The sequence below is a fragment of the Aquarana catesbeiana genome, linkage group LG02 (genome assembly GCF_042186555.1).
Source record: "Aquarana catesbeiana isolate 2022-GZ linkage group LG02, ASM4218655v1, whole genome shotgun sequence".
Lineage (NCBI taxonomy): Eukaryota > Metazoa > Chordata > Amphibia > Anura > Ranidae > Aquarana > Aquarana catesbeiana.
In genome coordinates, this window is record NC_133325.1 from 54,917,393 (window position 1) to 54,935,679 (window position 18,287).

Sequence of the window (18,287 nt, forward strand, 5' to 3'; positions counted from 1 at the left end):
GTAGAGTCATCCTTAGACTAAAGTAAGTCAACCCGAATGAGGTCCTAAAGTCAAACTGTATTAAATCTTAAAGTGGTTGTAAACCCTTACAGACCACTTTGTGCTACAGGTAAGCCTATAATAAGGCTTACCTGTAGCTATCCAGGATATCTCCTGAACCTGCACGGTTTAGGAGATATCCCCTGTATTTGCACGTACCGACGTCATCGGCACATGCGCACTGGCACAAACTGAAGCAATGGCACGCATGCGTGGGAGGGACGTCATTGCGGCTCCGGCCGATCACAACGCCGGAGCCGCGATGCCCGGAAGTAACCCCCGGGAGCGATGTTGGCCGCCGGAGAGGTGTACGGGCACTGCAGTGAGGGCTTCCATCTCAGGTGAGTATTACATAATGAGCTAGCATACTATGCATACTAGCTCATTACGCCTTTGTCTTGCAGGTTTGAGTTTTTTTTTCTCAAAGTGGGTTTACAACAACTTTAATGCATTCCCTGCATTAAGATAAAAAAACACCCCACTGATGCCGCGTACACACGAGCGGACTTTACGGCGGACTTTGCCCGGCGGACTTTTCGACGTACTTTCCGACGGACTTTGTGAATGAACGGACTTGCCTACACACAATCCACCAAAGTCCGTCGAATTCGTACGTGATGACGTACGACCGGACTAAAACAAGGAAGTTCATAGCCAGTAGCCAATAGCTGCCCTAGCGTGGCTTTTTGTCCGTCGAACTAGCATACAGACGGCGGACTTTTCGACCGGACTCGATTTCAACGGATAAATTTTAAACAAGTTTCAAATCTAAGTCCGTCCAACTTTTGAGAAAACAAAGTCCGCTGGAGCCCACACACATCGAATTGTCCGACGAAATCCAGTCCGCCGGGCAAAGTCCGCCGTAAAGTCCGCTCGTGTGTACGCGGCATGACTGTTCCCTCCCCAATCCCTAAACACTTACCTGGCACCCCTCAGTGATCCAGTGCTCCCTGCCTGCAACATCATTCTCCTCTCATCTTGGTTTCACGGGAGACTGTCAGCTGTCAGTCAAGCTCCGGTGAGGAGGGACAGGGGCATGTCATACCGCGCTGTGTGTGTCTTATGGATGCACACAGCCTGGCTCAGGAGTATATCCACACGGGTTCCCCCAAAGCACATGGCTTGCTAAGGGGACAGAGGAAGAAGGAGCGGACACCACTGGCAAGAGACTGCCAAAGAGGAGATAAGGACCACTCTGTGTAATATCATCTGCACAAAGCAGGTAAGTATTACCTCTTTTTTTATTTTATTCAAAAAAACAATGCTTTGAATATCGCTTTAATGTAGAAATAAAATAATCTAAACCTTATTCATGCAATTTTATCTCTTGAATGGTCTTACATTGTAAAGAAATTTTCAGCTGTCTGTCTATTGCCAGGGACTGTGCACACATCATTTTTCTGATCCTCCTTCCCAGAGCCAATTCCACTCAAAAAGAAAAGTGTGATTCAGCCACTATTTGCTTGCACAGATTTGCTTACGCCAACACGTTGGCTCATGGTTCTCGCCTCTGGCTTGTTGAATAGGGAGACAACAATGCCATTGAGTTGGGATGCTGTGAAGCATTGTTGCCACTCTATGGCAGGACATCACTTACTGGCAGGATATCCAGATATAAAAAGTGTATAAAAAACACAAATGTTTTATTTCTAGTCTTGCATAGCGTGTGGAAGGATTAGTACCCACTGTTAGTTCTATGTCCCTGTTGGGAAGATTTGCTCTCTTTACTGGTCTCATTGACCACTGTCAGACAAATAGTGATGAAAATCCAAAAGTTTACAGTCTTTAGAACAGGGGGTGAGAAATAAAAAAACAAAAAAAAGCATAGAGCGGGGACCCCGTTCCGGTAACAAAGAAGGAAATCTCTGACAGTAATTTAATTCTTCCCTACACCATCCAAAACTAAATACAGTGCCTTGAAAAAATATTCACACCCCTAGAAATGTTCTACATTTTGTCATGTTACAACCAAAAACTTAAATGTATTTTATTTGGATTTTATGTGATAGACCAACACAAAGTGGCACATAATTGTGAAGTGGAAGGAAAATGATAAATGGTTTTCAATTTTTTTTAAAAATAAATATCTGAAAAGTGTGGGGTGCATTTGTATTCAGCCCCCCTGAGTCAATACTTTGTAGAACCGCCTTTCACTGCAATTACAGCTGCAAGTCTTTTTGGGGATGTCTCTACCAGCTTTGCACATCTAGAGAGGGACATTTTTGCCCATTCTTCTTTGCTAAATAGCTCAAGCTCTGTCAGATTGGATGGAGAACATCTGCGAAAAGCAATTTTCAAGTCTTGACACAGATTCTCAATTGGATTTAGGTCTGGACATTGACTGGGCCATTCTAACACATGAATATGCTTCCATCTAAACCATCCCATTGTAGCTCTGGCTGTATGTTTAGGGTCGTTGTCCTGCTGGAAGGTGAACCTCTGTCCCAGTCTCATGTCTTTTGCAGACTCAAACAGGTTTTCTTCTAAGATTGCCCTGTATTTGTCTCCATCCATCTTCCCATCAACTTTGACCAGCTTCCCTGTCCCTGTTGAAGAAAAGCATCCCCACAATATGATGCTGCCACCACCATGTTTTACGGTGGGGATTTTGTGTTCAGGCGGATGTGCAGTGCTAGTTTTCCACCACACAGTGTTTTGCTTAAGGCTAAAAAGTTCAATTTTGGTCTCATCTGACCAGAGGACCTCATTCCACATGTTTGCTGTGTCCCCCATATGGCTTCTCACAAACTGTAAACAGGACCTCTTATGGCTTTCTTCTTGCCACTCTTCCATAAAGGCCAGATTTGTGGAGAGCACGACTAGTAGTTGTCCTGTGGACAGATTCTCCCACCTGAGCTGTGGATCTCTGCAGCTCATCCAGAGTTACCATGGGCCTCTTGGCTGCTTCTCTGATGAATGCTCTCCTTGCCCGGCCTGTCAGTTTAGGTGGACGGCCATGTCTTGGTAGGTTTGCAGTTGTGCCATACTCTTCCCATTTTCGGATGATGGATTGAACAGTGCTCCGTGAGAGGTTCAAAGCTTGGGATATTTTTTTTTAGAACGTAACCCCGCTTTAAACTTCTCCACAACTTTATCCCTGACCTGTCTGATGTGGTCTTTGGCCTTCATGATGCTGTTTGCTCACTAAGGTTCTCTAACAAACCTCTGAGGGCTTCACAGAACAGCTGCATTTATACTGAGATTAAATTACACACAGGTGGGCTCAGTTTACTCATTAGGTGACTTCTGAAGGCAATTGGTTCCACTAGATTTTAGTTATCAGAGTAAAGGGGGGTGAATACAAATGCACGCCAAACTTTTCAGGTATTAATTTGTAAAAAAATTGGAAAACCATTTATATAATTTTCCTTCCACTTCACAATTATGTGCCACTTTGTGTTGGTCTATCATATAAAATCCAAATAAAACACATTTAAGTTTTTGGTTGCAACATGACAAAATGTGGAAAATTTCAAGGGGTATGAATACGTTTTCAAGGCACATAACATTTCATTTCCGATTTAGAGTTTATATAAACTTTAAAACGGGGCAACTATAAATCTTGCATTAATAAGCTTGAGAAATGGAGAATACATATTTTGATTCTTCCACAAGCACATACAAGACTGGTACTCTACAAGGATGGCAGTACTGGGAGAGAGTTTTACCAATGTATAGCACAGAATGGAAGTCACACAGGGATCCTGGTAATTTCTCTGGAGACATAGCTGTCACTTCCTCCATTTTTGCTCGTGTAAGTAAAGCTCCCAGCAGGAAACATACTGGTAATTTTCCACTTTCAGCCGCCGAACCACAAATACACAATCAGGAGGTCTGTGGTTAAAGGGCAACTCCTCACAGCAAGTGAAATCACAGTCAGTGGCTAATGAAAGTCAGGGGTCATCTGACATGGTTTTTGGGGTTGATCTAGATCCTGCAGGGTTTGGGTTTGCTCTTTAAGCTCAGTGTGTGGCTACATGAGTTCACACACACATTTTTAGGGTAAAGTCATCCTCCTGAACAGGGCCAACCAAGCAACACTGCGTTTCTGATCACAGATCTTTGATTTCTTTTTATAGTAGCAGACTATTTTTCTTTCTTTCCTGGTATTTTAAAAATCTTGCTTTGCCATGTATAGTAACATAGAAAGCTAAAAGAGCACTGACTAATTGGAAAACATGGTGTGTTTAAAAATAGGAATTACTTGAAACTGGACAGTCCTGAAAACCAGACAAACAAATTATTAAAAGTCAAAAACAGCTGGTAAAACTGGCAATTATTATTAAAATCCCTCCCCCATCCACTGCCACAGATTACCTGTGTAATATAGAACAAATGCCTTTACTGCCCAGCTCATTGTATACTGGTGTATTGTATACAGTGTGTTCCTCTTCCATGATTCCCCCCCATAAGGTGGATAGCGGGGATTAGCAGCAGGAAGCCATTTATGCCCTCTGTCTTGGTAGGAGGAATCCATGGTCTTCTGTCATGGCCCTGTCACGTCTTGGCAGGAGGCATCCACGCCCCCTCGCCTTGGCAGGAGGCACCCACGCCCCTCCGCCTTGGCACGAGGCACCCACGCCCCTCCGCCTTGGCACGAGGCATCCACGCCCCTCCGCCTTGGCACGAGGCATCCACGCCCCTGTTGTCTTGGCAGGAGACAACCACACCCCCCCTCAGTTTGGCAGGAGACAACCACACCCCCCTCATCTCGGCAGGAGGCACCCACGCCCCTCCGCCTTGGCACGAGGCATCCACGCCCCTCCGCCTTGGCAGGAGGCATCCACGCCCCTGTTGTCTTGGCAGGAGACAACCACACCCCCCCTCATTTTGGCAGGAGACAACCACACCCCCCTCATCTCGGCAGGAGGCACCCACGCCCCTCCGTCTTGGCAGGAGGCATCCACGCCCCTCCGTCTTGGCAGGAGGCATCCACGCCCCTCCGTCTTGGCAGGAGGCATCCACGCCCCTCCATCTTGGCAGGAGGCATCCACGCCCCTCCATCTTGGCAGGAGGCATCCACGCCCCTCCATCTTGGCAGGAGGCATTCACGCCCCTCCATCTTGGCAGGAGGCATCCACGCCCCTCCATCTTGGCAGGAGGCATCCACGCCCCCCCTCGTCTTGGCAGGAGGCATCCACGCCCCCCCTCGTCTTGGCAGGAGGCATCCACGCCCCCCCTCGTCTTGGCAGGAGGCATCCACGCCCCCCCTCGTCTTGGCAGGAGGCATCCACGCCCCCCCCTCGTCTTGGCAGGAGGCATCCACGCCCCCCCCTCGTCTTGGCAGGAGGCATCCACGCCCCCCCCTCGTCTTGGCAGGAGGCATCCACGCCCCCCCTCGTCTTGGCAGGAGGCATCCACGCCCCCCCTCGTCTTGGCAGGAGGCATCCACGCCCCCCCCTCGTCTTGGCAGGAGGCATCCACGCCCCCCCCTCGTCTTGGCAGGAGACATCCACGCCCCCCCCTCGTCTTGGCAGGAGGCATCCACGCCCCCCCCTCGTCTTGGCAGGAGGCATCCACGCCCCCCCCTCGTCTTGGCAGGAGGCATCCACGCCCCCCCTCGTCTTGGCAGGAGGCATCCACGCCCCCCCTCGTCTTGGCAGGAGGCATCCACGCCCCCCCTCGTCTTGGCAGGAGGCATCCACGCCCCCCCTCGTCTTGGCAGGAGGCATCCACGCCCCCCCTCGTCTTGGCAGGAGGCATCCACGCCCCCCCTCGTCTTGGCAGGAGGCATCCACGCCCCCCCTCGTCTTGGCAGGAGGCATCCACGCCCCCCCTCGTCTTGGCAGGAGGCATCCACGCCCCCCCTCGTCTTGGCAGGAGGCATCCACGCCCCCCCTCGTCTTGGCAGGAGGCATCCACGCCCCCCCTCGTCTTGGCAGGAGGCATCCACGCCCCCCCTCGTCTTGGCAGGAGGCATCCACGCCCCCCCTCGTCTTGGCAGGAGGCATCCAGGCCCCCCTCGTCTTGGCAGGAGGCATCCACGCCCCCCCTCGTCTTGGCAGGAGGCATCCAGGCCCCCCTCGTCTTGGCAGGAGGCATCCAGGCCCCCCTCGTCTTGGCAGGAGGCATCCAGGCCCCCCTCGTCTTGGCAGGAGGCATCCAGGCCCCCCTCGTCTTGGCAGGAGGCATCCAGGCCCCCCTCGTCTTGGCAGGAGGCATCCAGGCCCCCCTCGTCTTGGCAGGAGGCATTCAGGCCCCCCTCGTCTTGGCAGGAGGCATTCAGGCCCCCCTCGTCTTGGCAGGAGGTATTCAGGCCCCCCTCATCTTGGCAGGAGGCATCCACGCCCCTCACCTTAGGAGGCACCCATTCCCCTCATCTTAGTAGATGCCCCATAGGGATGCATTTCCCCACTCACTGTGGCCCCATGCAATTTTGTGCACTGCTTTGGCTACTATTACGCCTTTGCTTTTGTGTCTAATTCACAAATATATGTACATGGTGCAGCTGTGTTTGGTGATTACATATGCAGAATCTGTTTTACAGGGTCACCATAGACCTAAAAGACAAGTGTGTCTTAAAATATCCTCAGTCAAGTAAGTCGCTCTCTTAGGATGGCTATTAAAAGCATAACTGGTGATTTTCCACGACATGCTATTGAGATATAGAATCAGCTGATCTCTACTGAACAGAAGGACCAGAATTCAGACTCAATGATGCTCCCTATTAGCAGAGATCACATGACCAACAGCCTATGTTTCATATGACCAGCAAGAGGGGAAGCTTGGAGCAGCAATACAGAAAAGGAGTAGAAAATTGAATATAGAAATTTGAGGTCCACTGGACCTCTCCGAAAACGTTACCTGCCTCGGTGTGACTAACGTGGAACAAGCATGTGGCAAGCGAGGTTAAAATTTCCTGATCCATCTACTTATTCTGTGTTAATGACTTAGAAATAATAAAGTCATAGGACCAGCCTGACAGAAAGGCCATATCTGTTAGACATGTGCACTGACCAAAAATTTGTTTGTTTTAGTTTTTATTAGTTTTTTTTTGCTTTTTTTGGAAATTCGAAAATTCTGACTTTCAAATTTTGGGATTTACGAATTTTCGAATTGGAATTCCCGAAATACTAATTTTCGAATTCCGAATTCGTAAATTCAAAAATCTGAGAAAAAGAAAGAAAATCAGTAAAATTCAAAATAATAACTATTAAATTATAGGTATTGGAATTTCCTTTCAAATTTGTCTGTTTGTGAACATAACGAATACAAATTTATCTGAAGTTACAAACCCTATAATAAAATTCCAATACCTATAATTTAATAGTTAGAAAATCAGTAAAATTGGAAAATAATAACTATTAAATTATAGGTATTAGAATTTCCTTTCAAATTTGGCTGTTTGTGAACATAACGTTTTTATCCGAAGTTACGAATTATCTGAAATAACGAATGCCGCATCTAAACAAATGAAACGTAACGATCTAATAATAATAAAATAACAATAATAATAATAATAAAACCTTTTTATTATTATTTATTATTAATTTGTTCCATTCCATTTGTTTAGATGCGCCATTCGTTATTTTGGAAAATTTCGGGTAAATTCGTACTCGTTATGTTCCCAAACAGCCAAATTTGAGAGGAAATTCCAATACCTATAATTTAGAAGTTAATTATTATTTCGAATTTTACTGATATTCCCTTCTTTTTTTCAGACTTCCGAATCTGTGAATTTTCTAATTCCGAAAATTCGGAATTCGAAAAATTCAAAATTCGGAAATTCGAAAATTCTAAATTTCGGAAATTGAAAAATTTGGATATGTCTGAATTAATGAATTTGTAAAAATTAGTTAAAAAAACGAATTTGGAACTAAACGAATTGCACATGTCTAATATCTGTACGTTCTCATTGTATCCAGCACTGACAAAAAAAAATGGTGCTGCTATCAGAAGAACACCAAATTTTCTTATACGGCAAATTTTCCTCTAAGGAAAAAAACCCTATAAAATATTTCAAGACATTCCAGACTTGTAATACAATCTCATTTTATTCCACACTTAAATGGTGCCCTGGTGTACCGTACCTCCATCAGTGTGCGCAGGGATTCCACATACGACTGTTCAGTATCAAGCAGAGTCAGGAAGACATGCTTCCTCATATCCTACAAAGAAAAAAAAAAAAAAAGAATGCCGTGGTCAGAGAGAGGCATGATGGGAAAAGATGATTCAGACAATTAAGTAGCTCTCACATGCTTTTAGTATTATTTTACTACAGTTTATTGATAAATAAAAACACCATCTCAGGATCGTTCCAACCCCAACGCCGGCCACAAATGATACAATTGTTATTTTATTGGGTTGAGATAACATCGTGTCTTTTAATTGCCTTAATTAAAAAAACAAAACAAAAAAAAAAACAAATTACCCCACATATTATTAAAGAAGAATCATTCAGCTCACACACATTACAGTTACAATACAATAAAGCAGTGCTTCCCGTTTTCCTGAAATCCCTTACCATTCACAGCAGCATTATTAGGGTGCTTTCACGCTGCTCCTTTAAAAGAAGGAAAACGCGTTAAAAACGCATATGCGTTTTTTGAATAATTTCTGACACTTTTTCTGGTTGACATGCATCTGTAAAATATGGACATGCGACTCAAAAAAAAAAAAACAAAAAAAAAACAAAAACACACTAACCAAAAAACACAACTGCAGTGCGTTTCGACTCAGTTTTGAAAAGTGCACCATGCAGGACTTTTTTTTTTCTTTCTTTTTTTTTTAAATTCTCTTATCTTTTTTCCAGAGAAACCATAAATCCGTTACATCTTGCATATTCCACAATAGTCCATGCAGGACTTTTTTTTAAAAATGCACCGCACCCACAGCGCAGTGGTGTGAAGAGTCCCATAGGATTTAAAGGGAAATATTTTTGTTGCATTTTTTTAGCACATTAAAAACGCATTAGTGTAAAGAAGGGCCCTTATACTTCAAAATAGCTCCACCTTTCATCATTATTCACCTAAGCCTAGGAAGATTTTTTTACCCCCTTCTTGACCAGGGCATGTTTTGCTATTTGGCAGGACACTTTTTTAACGAACTAAATTTACAGTATATCATTTTTTTCACACAAATAGGAGATTTCTTTTGGTGATATTTGATCACCACTGGGTTTAATTTTTTTATTATATAAACAAAGACCGAAAATTAAAAAAACAAAAAAAAAACAATATTTTTACTTTCTGCTATAAAACATATCCAATTAAAAAAAAAATCATTTTTTTTTATAAATTTAGACCAGCATTTATTATGCTACATGCCTTTGGTAAAGAAAAAAAATCCCAATAAGTGTATATTGTTTGGTTTGCATGAAAGTTATAGCGTCTACAAATGATGGTATATACAGTATACTGGACTTTCTATTTATTTATTTTTTTAATATTAGTAATGGCTGCGATCAGTGACCTATAGTGAGACTGATAGTGCGGTGGAAATCTGACATTAACTGACACTGGGTGGGAACGGACATCCCCAGTGACACTAAAACAGAGATCAGTGATAATAATATACACTGTCACTGTACTAATTACACAGACTGGTAGAGGGTAACATCTAGGGGCAATCAAGCGGTTAACTCTGCGTCTAACAATGTGTAATGTGTGCCGATTTTACTAATCGATGTAGGCGATTTTTCTAAAAAAACAATAAAACAGCCATATTGCTGCTGCGTGTACAGAGCCCTGTGTTGGTAATAAACACAGGGCTCTGTACTGTGATTCACTAAGGCTAAGCCAATCAGTAGGTCCCAATCATAAATCATTGGCTGTGACCTGCTGACCGACTGGTGCTGTACTGAATCACAGATGGGGGCAGCGCACCCCCTACCCGAAATGCCAGATCAAGTACATGTATATCTGCATGGGGTGAATTTGCCTAGGCAGAGATGATGTCATCAGTCTGTTGCAGGCAGAAGGAAGGAAACATTTCCTTAGTCTCCTCTGCTCCAGTGATAAGGCTTTAACATTGTATTTTTACAACAAGTTACATGGTGAGAGGCTGCAGCAGGGGCTGATCAGTGTCAGACATTTAGGTTTGGTTCACACCTATGGGTGCCGCCAAGCGCAGGATCATTTCTGCACGTTCTTGCGCAGCCTATTCATTTTAATGGTGCGAGAAACACGAGAAAGGAAGCTCCTGACACTTTTACTAAAAAATGCACGGCACCATGCGGTTTGGCACAACGTTTGCAGATGGGCACAGATGCAATTAACAATTAATGGCACCAAAAGGGCAGCACATTTTGATGTAGGTCAGAAAAGTGCGCAATTTTGCACACATTCCTGGCACGCACAGATGTAAGCCTAGCTTTAATGCTGCAGGATTGCGTCTTCTCTGAGCCGGTGTTCTGTCAAAACAGCCAATTCGTCGAGATCTCCAATCACGTCACTTTCGGTTACTGTAAAGCATCAGTAATTGGAGATTTCGATGAATTGCTGTTTTGGCACAACACCGGCTATTGTATAAAGTCCGGTACACGATATTTTGAGCGGACATTATTAGTCCCCCCCGATACTAACCAACAACATGGTCGCCTCCGAGGCGGCGACAACTTTCTCCTCCTTAGCCGCTGTTCTGTCAAAACAGCAAAGTGTTTGTGTACCGGAGTGTACACATTTGCCGGTGTTGTGTCAAAACAGCAATTCATCTAAATCTCCAATTACTGATACTTTACAGCGGTGATCTCTAAACTGTGGCCCGGGGGCCAGATGTGGCCCTTTGCTTGCCTTTATCCGGCTCTTGGGTACTATTGCTCCCCCACAAACAGGACACTATTCCTCAGACTGACCCCAACAATGGGACACAATTTCTTCCACAGACACCAATGATAGGGCACTATTCCATCTGATTAAACCAACAATTGGGACGATTCCTTCCCACAGATGCCAATGGTGGGGGGCGCATAATTCCTTCCCACAGACACCAATGAGGGGGTGGGGCATAATTCCTTCCCACAGACACCAATGAGGGGGTGGGGCATAATTCCTTCCCACAGATGCCAATGAGAGGGGGGCATAATTCCTTCCCACAGACGCCAATGAAGGGGCACTATTCCATCCCATTAAACTAACAATTGGGACAATTCCTTCCCACAGATGCCAATAAGGGGGCACAATTCCTTCCCACAGACGCCAATGATAGGGCACTATTCCAACTCATTAAACCAACAATTGGGACGATTCCTTTCCACAGACGCCAATGGGGGGGGGCATAATTCCTTCCCACAGACGCCAATGGGGGGGCATAATTCCTTCCCATAGACGCCAATGAGGGGGTAGCATTCCTTCCCACAGATGCCAATGAGGGGGCAACATTCCTTCCCACAGATGCCAATGAGGGGGGCAGCATTTCTTCCCACAGACGCCAATGAGGGGGGCATCATTCCTTCCCACAGACGCCAATGAGGGGGGCATCATTCCTTCCCACAGACGCCAATGAGGGGGGCATCATTCCTTCCCACAGACGCCAATGAGGGGGGCATCATTCCTTCCCACAGACGCCAATGAGGGGGGGGGGGCAGCATTCCTTCCCACAGACACCAATGGGGGGGGCAGCATTCCTTCCCACAGACGCCAATGGGGGGGCATAATTCCTTCCCATAGACGCCAATGAGGGGGTAGCATTCCTTCCCACAGATGCCAATGAGGGGGCAGCATTCCTTCCCACAGATGCCAATGAGGGGGGCAGCATTTCTTCCCACAGACGCCAATGAGGGGGGCATCATTCCTTCCCACAGACGCCAATGAGGGGGGCATCATTCCTTCCCACAGACGCCAATGAGGGGGGCATCATTCCTTCCCACAGACGCCAATGAGGGGGGCATCATTCCTTCCCACAGACGCCAATGAGGGGGGCATCATTCCTTCCCACAGACGCCAATGAGGGGGGGGGCAGCATTCCTTCCCACAGACACCAATGGGGGGGGCAGCATTCCTTCCCACAGACACCAATGGAGGGGGGCAGCATTTCTTCTCACAGACGCCAATGGGGGAGGGCAGCATTCCTTCCCACAGACGCCAATGAGGGGGCAGCATTCCTTCCCACAGATGCCAATGGAGGGGGGGCAGCATTCCTTCTCACAGACGCCAATGGGGGAGGGCAGCATTCCTTCCCACAGACGCCAATGGGGGGGCAGCATTCTTTCCCACAGACGCCAATGGGGGGGCAGCATTCCTTCCCACAGACGCCAATGAGGGGGGCAGCATTCCTTCCCACAGACGCCAGTGAAGGGGCAGCATTCCTTCCCACAGACGCCAATGAGGAGGCAGCATTCCTTCCCACAGACGCCAATGAGGAGGCAGCATTCATTCCCACAGATATCGGCTCTCTCATTGACCCCAAAGCATTTTCTACTCACAATGGCCACACTGCGGCCCCCAGAAAGCCTGAAGGGCAGTAAACTGGCTTTTTGTTTAGAAAGTTTGGAGACCCCTGCTCTACAGTAATCTGAAGTGAAGTGATTGGAGATCTCAATGAATTTGCTATTTTGACAGAACACCGGCACCTCAGTCCAGGAAATGAATGGTGACCTTGGGTGAAGCCCGAACAAATCTGGCTCCATCCTGGGAAAAAAAAAAAAAAAAAAAAGATGTTTGGGGGTATTGTGATCTCTGTGCGAGGTAATAAATACCTTGAAGGGTTCCAATTATACATGACTTTGCACACATGTACTGAGCATGAAAAAATACATTGAATGCTTGGCCTTCTTAAAAACCTTTCAAAACAGTCACATGACCATCCTATCTAGCCATTATCACCTGCATGGGTGCCCAATATAGGGCAATTGCTGCAACATGTGACAGCTGCAACAGGGATGAGAAATTTCTGGGCAAATTTTAGGTCACAGGTAACTGGACCCCTATTTTGTCTGGACAACCTCTGTAAGCTGCCAGAAAGCCCTGCAATAATTCAGCTCTGTACCCATTCACTCACAGATACGGGGAGCTCGGTGCCAAGAAGGTCGTCAGTAAACATTAAACTGCTGGGTTTACAGAAAATATAAAAAAAAAAAAGACGGTGACTATAAACTGATCTCCATGGTAACCCTCCTGACTCATCGCCTCCGGCACGTGGAGCGTAGATCAAGCTATCAACATAGAAGTGCGCCCGCCCGCTATCAACATGAATGAGGCGACTCAGTAAGGAAACCATTTGCGATGGAGATTATACAAGAATTTAGTTTTAGACAACTGTATTTAATCAGGTGTACGTACGTCGCGCCCGCATATGTAAACGGCGCGTGCGCATATGTAAACGGCGTTCAAACCACACGTGTGAGGTATTGACGCAAACAATAATTTGAGCCCAAGACCTCCTTCTGTAACTCTAAACAGGTAACCTGTAAAAAAAAAAAAAAAAAATGTGAAACCGTCTCCTATGGAAGTTTTTAAGTATTGAAGTTTGTCGATTGTGCGACATGTTAGGCATCCATTTACTCGGCGTAACATCATCTTTCACATTATACAAAAAAAATAATGAAAAAAATCAGGCTAACTTTAGTGTTTTTTTTTAAATTCATGAATGTTTTTTTTTTTTTCCCAAAAAAAAACGCGTTAAAAAAATTGCTGTGAAAAATACCGTGTGAAGTAAAAACTTGCAAGTACCACCATTATAATTCCCAGGGTCTCTGCTAAAAAAAAAAAAAAAAAAAAAAAAAAAACATACAGGCGGGTCCCCAGGTTACAAACATCTGACTTACAAACGACTCCTACTTACAAACAGAGGGAGATAACAGGAAGTAAGAGGAAATCTACCCCTAGGAAGGGAAATTCACTCCTGTAAGAGTTATGATGGAAAAAAGGTACCTCCACTGAAGCTTTATCACCAATCCTTGTTTCCACAACAACCCAAAATTTTCAAAATCCAGTTGTCATAGGGAAAGAAAATGAGGTGAAATCTTCTGAACAGGGGCACAGACAGCAAAACAAATGTTACAGGGGTGTTAACCCTTCCCTATGATATCCAACAAAAAACTTAAAAATTATTCTTTTGGCTGGAGCTACACTTAAAAAAATGTACCTGTTCCGACTTAAAGTGGAACTTCAGTCATTTTTTCATCTTTCCATTTATAAGTGGTTGTAAAGGTTCGGTTTAAAAAAAAAATAAAACATGTCATACTTACTTCAGCTGTGCAGTTGGATATGCACAGAGGGGCCCCGATCCTCCTCTTCTGGGGTCCCTCCGTGGCGCTCCTGGCTCCTCCTCTTCTTGAGTGTCTCGCCGGAGAAGCGCTCTCTGACGAGACATCCATGCGGGTGCGCTCCCGTGTCCTGCTGCTGTATCCATAGACACAGACAACAGGACTCGGCTCCGCCCCCCAGCACCCACGTCATTGGATTTGATTGACAGCAGCGGGAGCCAATGGCTGCACTGCTATCAATCAAGATGGTGTACTCATTCCTGCCATGGGAAGTACGGGGCTCAGGTAAGTATAAGGGGGGGCTCGGGGGCGCTCCTGCAGCACAGGAGGTTTTTCACCTTAATGCACAGAATGCATTAGGGCGAAAAACGGCGAGGGTTTACAACCCCTTTAAATCTTCTGCCCTTGTTGTTTTAACTTTGGATAGTAAAACATTTTTTTTCCACCAGTAAATACCTTATACAGCCCACTTCCTGTTTCTTGTCTGGAAAAAAGCCTAGGCTTATGACATCATGCACAGTTCTCTCTCTCACTCATGTGAGAGTTTGCCAGCAAGGGGGTGGGCAGGACAGGAGAGTGGAGGAGGGATGAGTTACAAGAAAGCCAAGGAGAGCTGCAGAGCTGGAGGGGGCTAGATGAGGGCAGAGATAAGAGGAGACTGCAGAGATCCATGTGTATTAGAGAGAGGAGAAATGTGCAGGCAAGCAATGGTGTGAGTGTGTCTGTCTGTATATGTGTATGTGCCTCTGTGTAAATCAAAGAAGGGGGGGGTCATAAGAGGGCCAATGAGAGCTGCAAAGCTGGCGGTGTGCCTCTGTGTAAATCCATGAAGTGAACAGGCAGTAGCTTCAGCTGCCCACAGTTACAATGGATGCAGCCAGACTCAGTGGAGGGAGATTTCTGCAGCATATTTGGCAAATACAAAATCACAGTATATATAAAATAATATGCAAAGTGGTTGGAGGGAAGCTTCAGAATGGCAAAGATGTTTTTATTACAAATTATGTGAGCAGACTGCAGTTCCTCTTTAAAAACAAATTTGACTTAAAGCGGAGTTCCACCCAAAAGTGGAACTCCTGCTATAAGCACTCTTTGCCCCCTTACATGCCACATTTGGCATGTCATTTTTTTTGGGGGGGGGGAGCAGGTAACCAGCTCCCACTTCTGCTCTCGCCACCTAGGCGACTCCTCCTCTCCCCCTCCCTCTCTGCAATCTTCTGGGACATGTCACAGGTCTGAGAAGATTGCCTGGCCACTGAGAAGGCGCAGCGCGACTTGCACATGCGCATTTGGCGGTGAAGCCGCAAGCTGTCACAGCCGGGTGCCCACATTTGCAATGCGGCGCCGCAGAGAAGGAGAGGGAAAGGAGCGAGGCTTCGGGCGGCCGCATCGCTGGACCATGGGACAGGCGAGTGTGTGTTTATTAGAAAAAAAGTCAGCAGCTACACTTTTTGGAGCTGCGGACTTTTAATAAACTTAAAAACGACTGGGACTCGTTTCAGGCATCCAATCCATTTGAATGATTGGACAGGAGCAGCCGATCATATAAAAAAATCATGTGTGTGTGTGTGTGGCCAGCTTTATGAAACATTTGCGCATTTTGTAGCAGCCAAGGGGTTAAAAAAAAAAGAAAAAAGAGCCACTCATCAAAACAGCTCTGGATAGCCCTGGCCACAAGGTGAACTAGACGCTGCCTTTGCCTTTCTGATCGCCCACAAGTGGGCAATTGGCAGAATGCTGGAGGTAACAGAGGATCCCGAGGATTCCCGATGGGGAACGATAACCTGCAATTTGCACGAAAAAACAGGAGATATTGGTTTTGTACACAGCCTCTCTTTAAAGAGGAAGAACTTAAATCTCCCCCCTCCAAAAAAAAAAAAAAAAAAAAAAAAAAAAAAAGCAGGCAGATGACCAACTAGTAACCAGCATCACCTGTGGTCTCCTTGAAGCTGGTCTTCATCGCCATCTTATCATGCCTTGTTCTGTACTGTTTCTGTGTGGAGGCAGCCATCTTGGTAGAGGAAGGGCTTTCCTTCCCCATGCCAGAGCCTCCAGCAAGGAAAACAGTGAGCAGTTAGATACAGCAGCACCTTAGATTCACACTGCAGATATACAGCTAAAAGGTTGTAGGGGCAGGAGTGCCTAGGCACACCTGCATACCAGGAGGTGCACTGCTGTTTTTCAGGAGGAATTTCAGATAAAAAATAGTTGATTTTTCAGGGTACTGTTTAGGAACAATTAGCATTTTTATAGGTTTCTTATAACATAGCAACTATTTATGTTCGCTCTTTGAGTTTAGTTCCACATTAAACATTTATATTTACATAAACTGCCTGGATGATAATTGCTTTACTAAACAGTGTTTCAGAAATTCATGTTAATGAGAGGAGCAGTGGGAAATGCAGAGGCATGTTAGCGGTCCTCTCTGGAGGATGATGTGCAGAGAAAACATATGAATAATTCACTGGAATCGACCATGCCCCAAGGGAGGTACACCAGATCCAGCATCAACTCCAGGCTGCAACTGAACAGCTGAGGAACTGCTGGCGCTTTGTGTGAGGAGATCAGAGCTGGGGACACCTAATGAGAGGAGAGCCTGGAGGGACCCAGGGGAGGAGAAGACACCTGTAGAAGATAAATACCCTCACTCCCGATACAGCCCACACATGACTTATGACTGGTGATAAGAGCCAGATCAGACGGATCTGATTTAGATCTCTCACATCTGCCCTGGATGACTGGGGAAGAGAGAACTGGATCAGACGGATCTGATTTAGATCCTCACATCTGCTCAGGGTGTCTGGGGAAGAGAGAACTGGATCAGACAGATCGGATTTAGATCCTCACATCTGCCCTGGATGACTGAGGAAAAGAACTGGATCAGACAGATCTGATTTAGATCCTCACATCTGCTCAGGGTGACTGGGGAAGAGAGAACTCGATCAGATGGATCTGATTTAGGTCCCTCACTTTGTCCGGGATGACTGGAGAAATGCGAGCTGAAAAAGAAGGATCTGATTTAGAACCCTCACATCTTATTACTAGGGAAGAGCGAATTGGATCAAACAGATTTGATTTAGATCCCTCACATCTGTCTGGGATGACTGGGGAAGAGAGAACTGGATCAGACAGATCTGAGTTAAATTCCCACATCTGTCAGGGATGATTGGTGAAGAGCGAACTGGATCAGACTAATCCGATTTAGATCCCTCACACTGTCCGGGATGACTAGAGAAATGTGAGCTGGACAAGAATGATCTAATTTAGAAACCCTCACATGTGACTGGGGAAGAGCAAATTGAATCAAGCAGATTTGATTTAGATCCCTCACAGCTGCCTAAGATGTCTGGGGAAGAGTGAAATTGACTTAATCATATTTGATTTAGATCCCTTACAGCTCCCTAGGATGCCTGGGGAAGAGCGAAATGGATCAAGCTGGTTTGAGTTAGATCCCACATGCTGTCCGGAATGACTGGAGAAAAGTGAGCTGGATCAGGATCAGATTTAGAACCCTCACATTTATTGAGGACTGAGGAAGACCAAATTGGATCAACGGACCTGATTTAGATCCCTTACATCTGCCTAGGATGACTAGGGAAGAGTGAACTGGATTAGAAGGATCTGAATTAGATCACCTACATCTGTCTAGGATGACTGGGGAAGAGCCAAATGAATCAGACAGCTCTGATTTAAATCCCTCACATCTGTCCTGGATGGCCCTTGGAAGAGTGAACTGGATCAGAAGATACAGATTTAGATCCTTCACATTTGTCCACTATGGGATCGAGTCACCACTTCGCATCTTCTGGGCTGAAATATCACTTTGGGACAGATATAGAAAATGTAGCTTTAAGTTTATACACAAGCAAAAAATGTGTTTTTCATTTTGGATATACAGTATCTCACAAAAGTGAGTACACCCTTCACATTTTTTGTAAATATTTTATTATCTTTTCATGTGACAACACTGAAGAAATGACACTTTGCTACAATGTAAAGTAGTGAGTGTACAGCTTGTATAACAGTGTAAATTTGCTGTCCCCTCAAAATAACTCAACACACAGCCATTAATGTCTACACCGCTGGCAACAAAAGTGAGTACACC

The 18,287-nt window shown here is 45.6% G+C and overlaps 1 protein-coding gene across 2 annotated transcripts in view; it reads right to left on the reverse strand.

Moving 5' to 3' along the window:
* The window catches only part of ARHGEF17 (Rho guanine nucleotide exchange factor 17), a 362,668-nt gene that overhangs the window by 136,620 nt on the left and 207,761 nt on the right, over positions 1 to 18,287 (reverse strand). For both annotated transcript variants that reach the window (XM_073612921.1, XM_073612920.1), the window contains exon 3: positions 8,070 to 8,147. In XM_073612921.1, the coding sequence (XP_073469022.1) occupies positions 8,070 to 8,147 (78 nt within the window). The remainder of the gene's footprint in view (positions 1 to 8,069; positions 8,148 to 18,287) is intronic.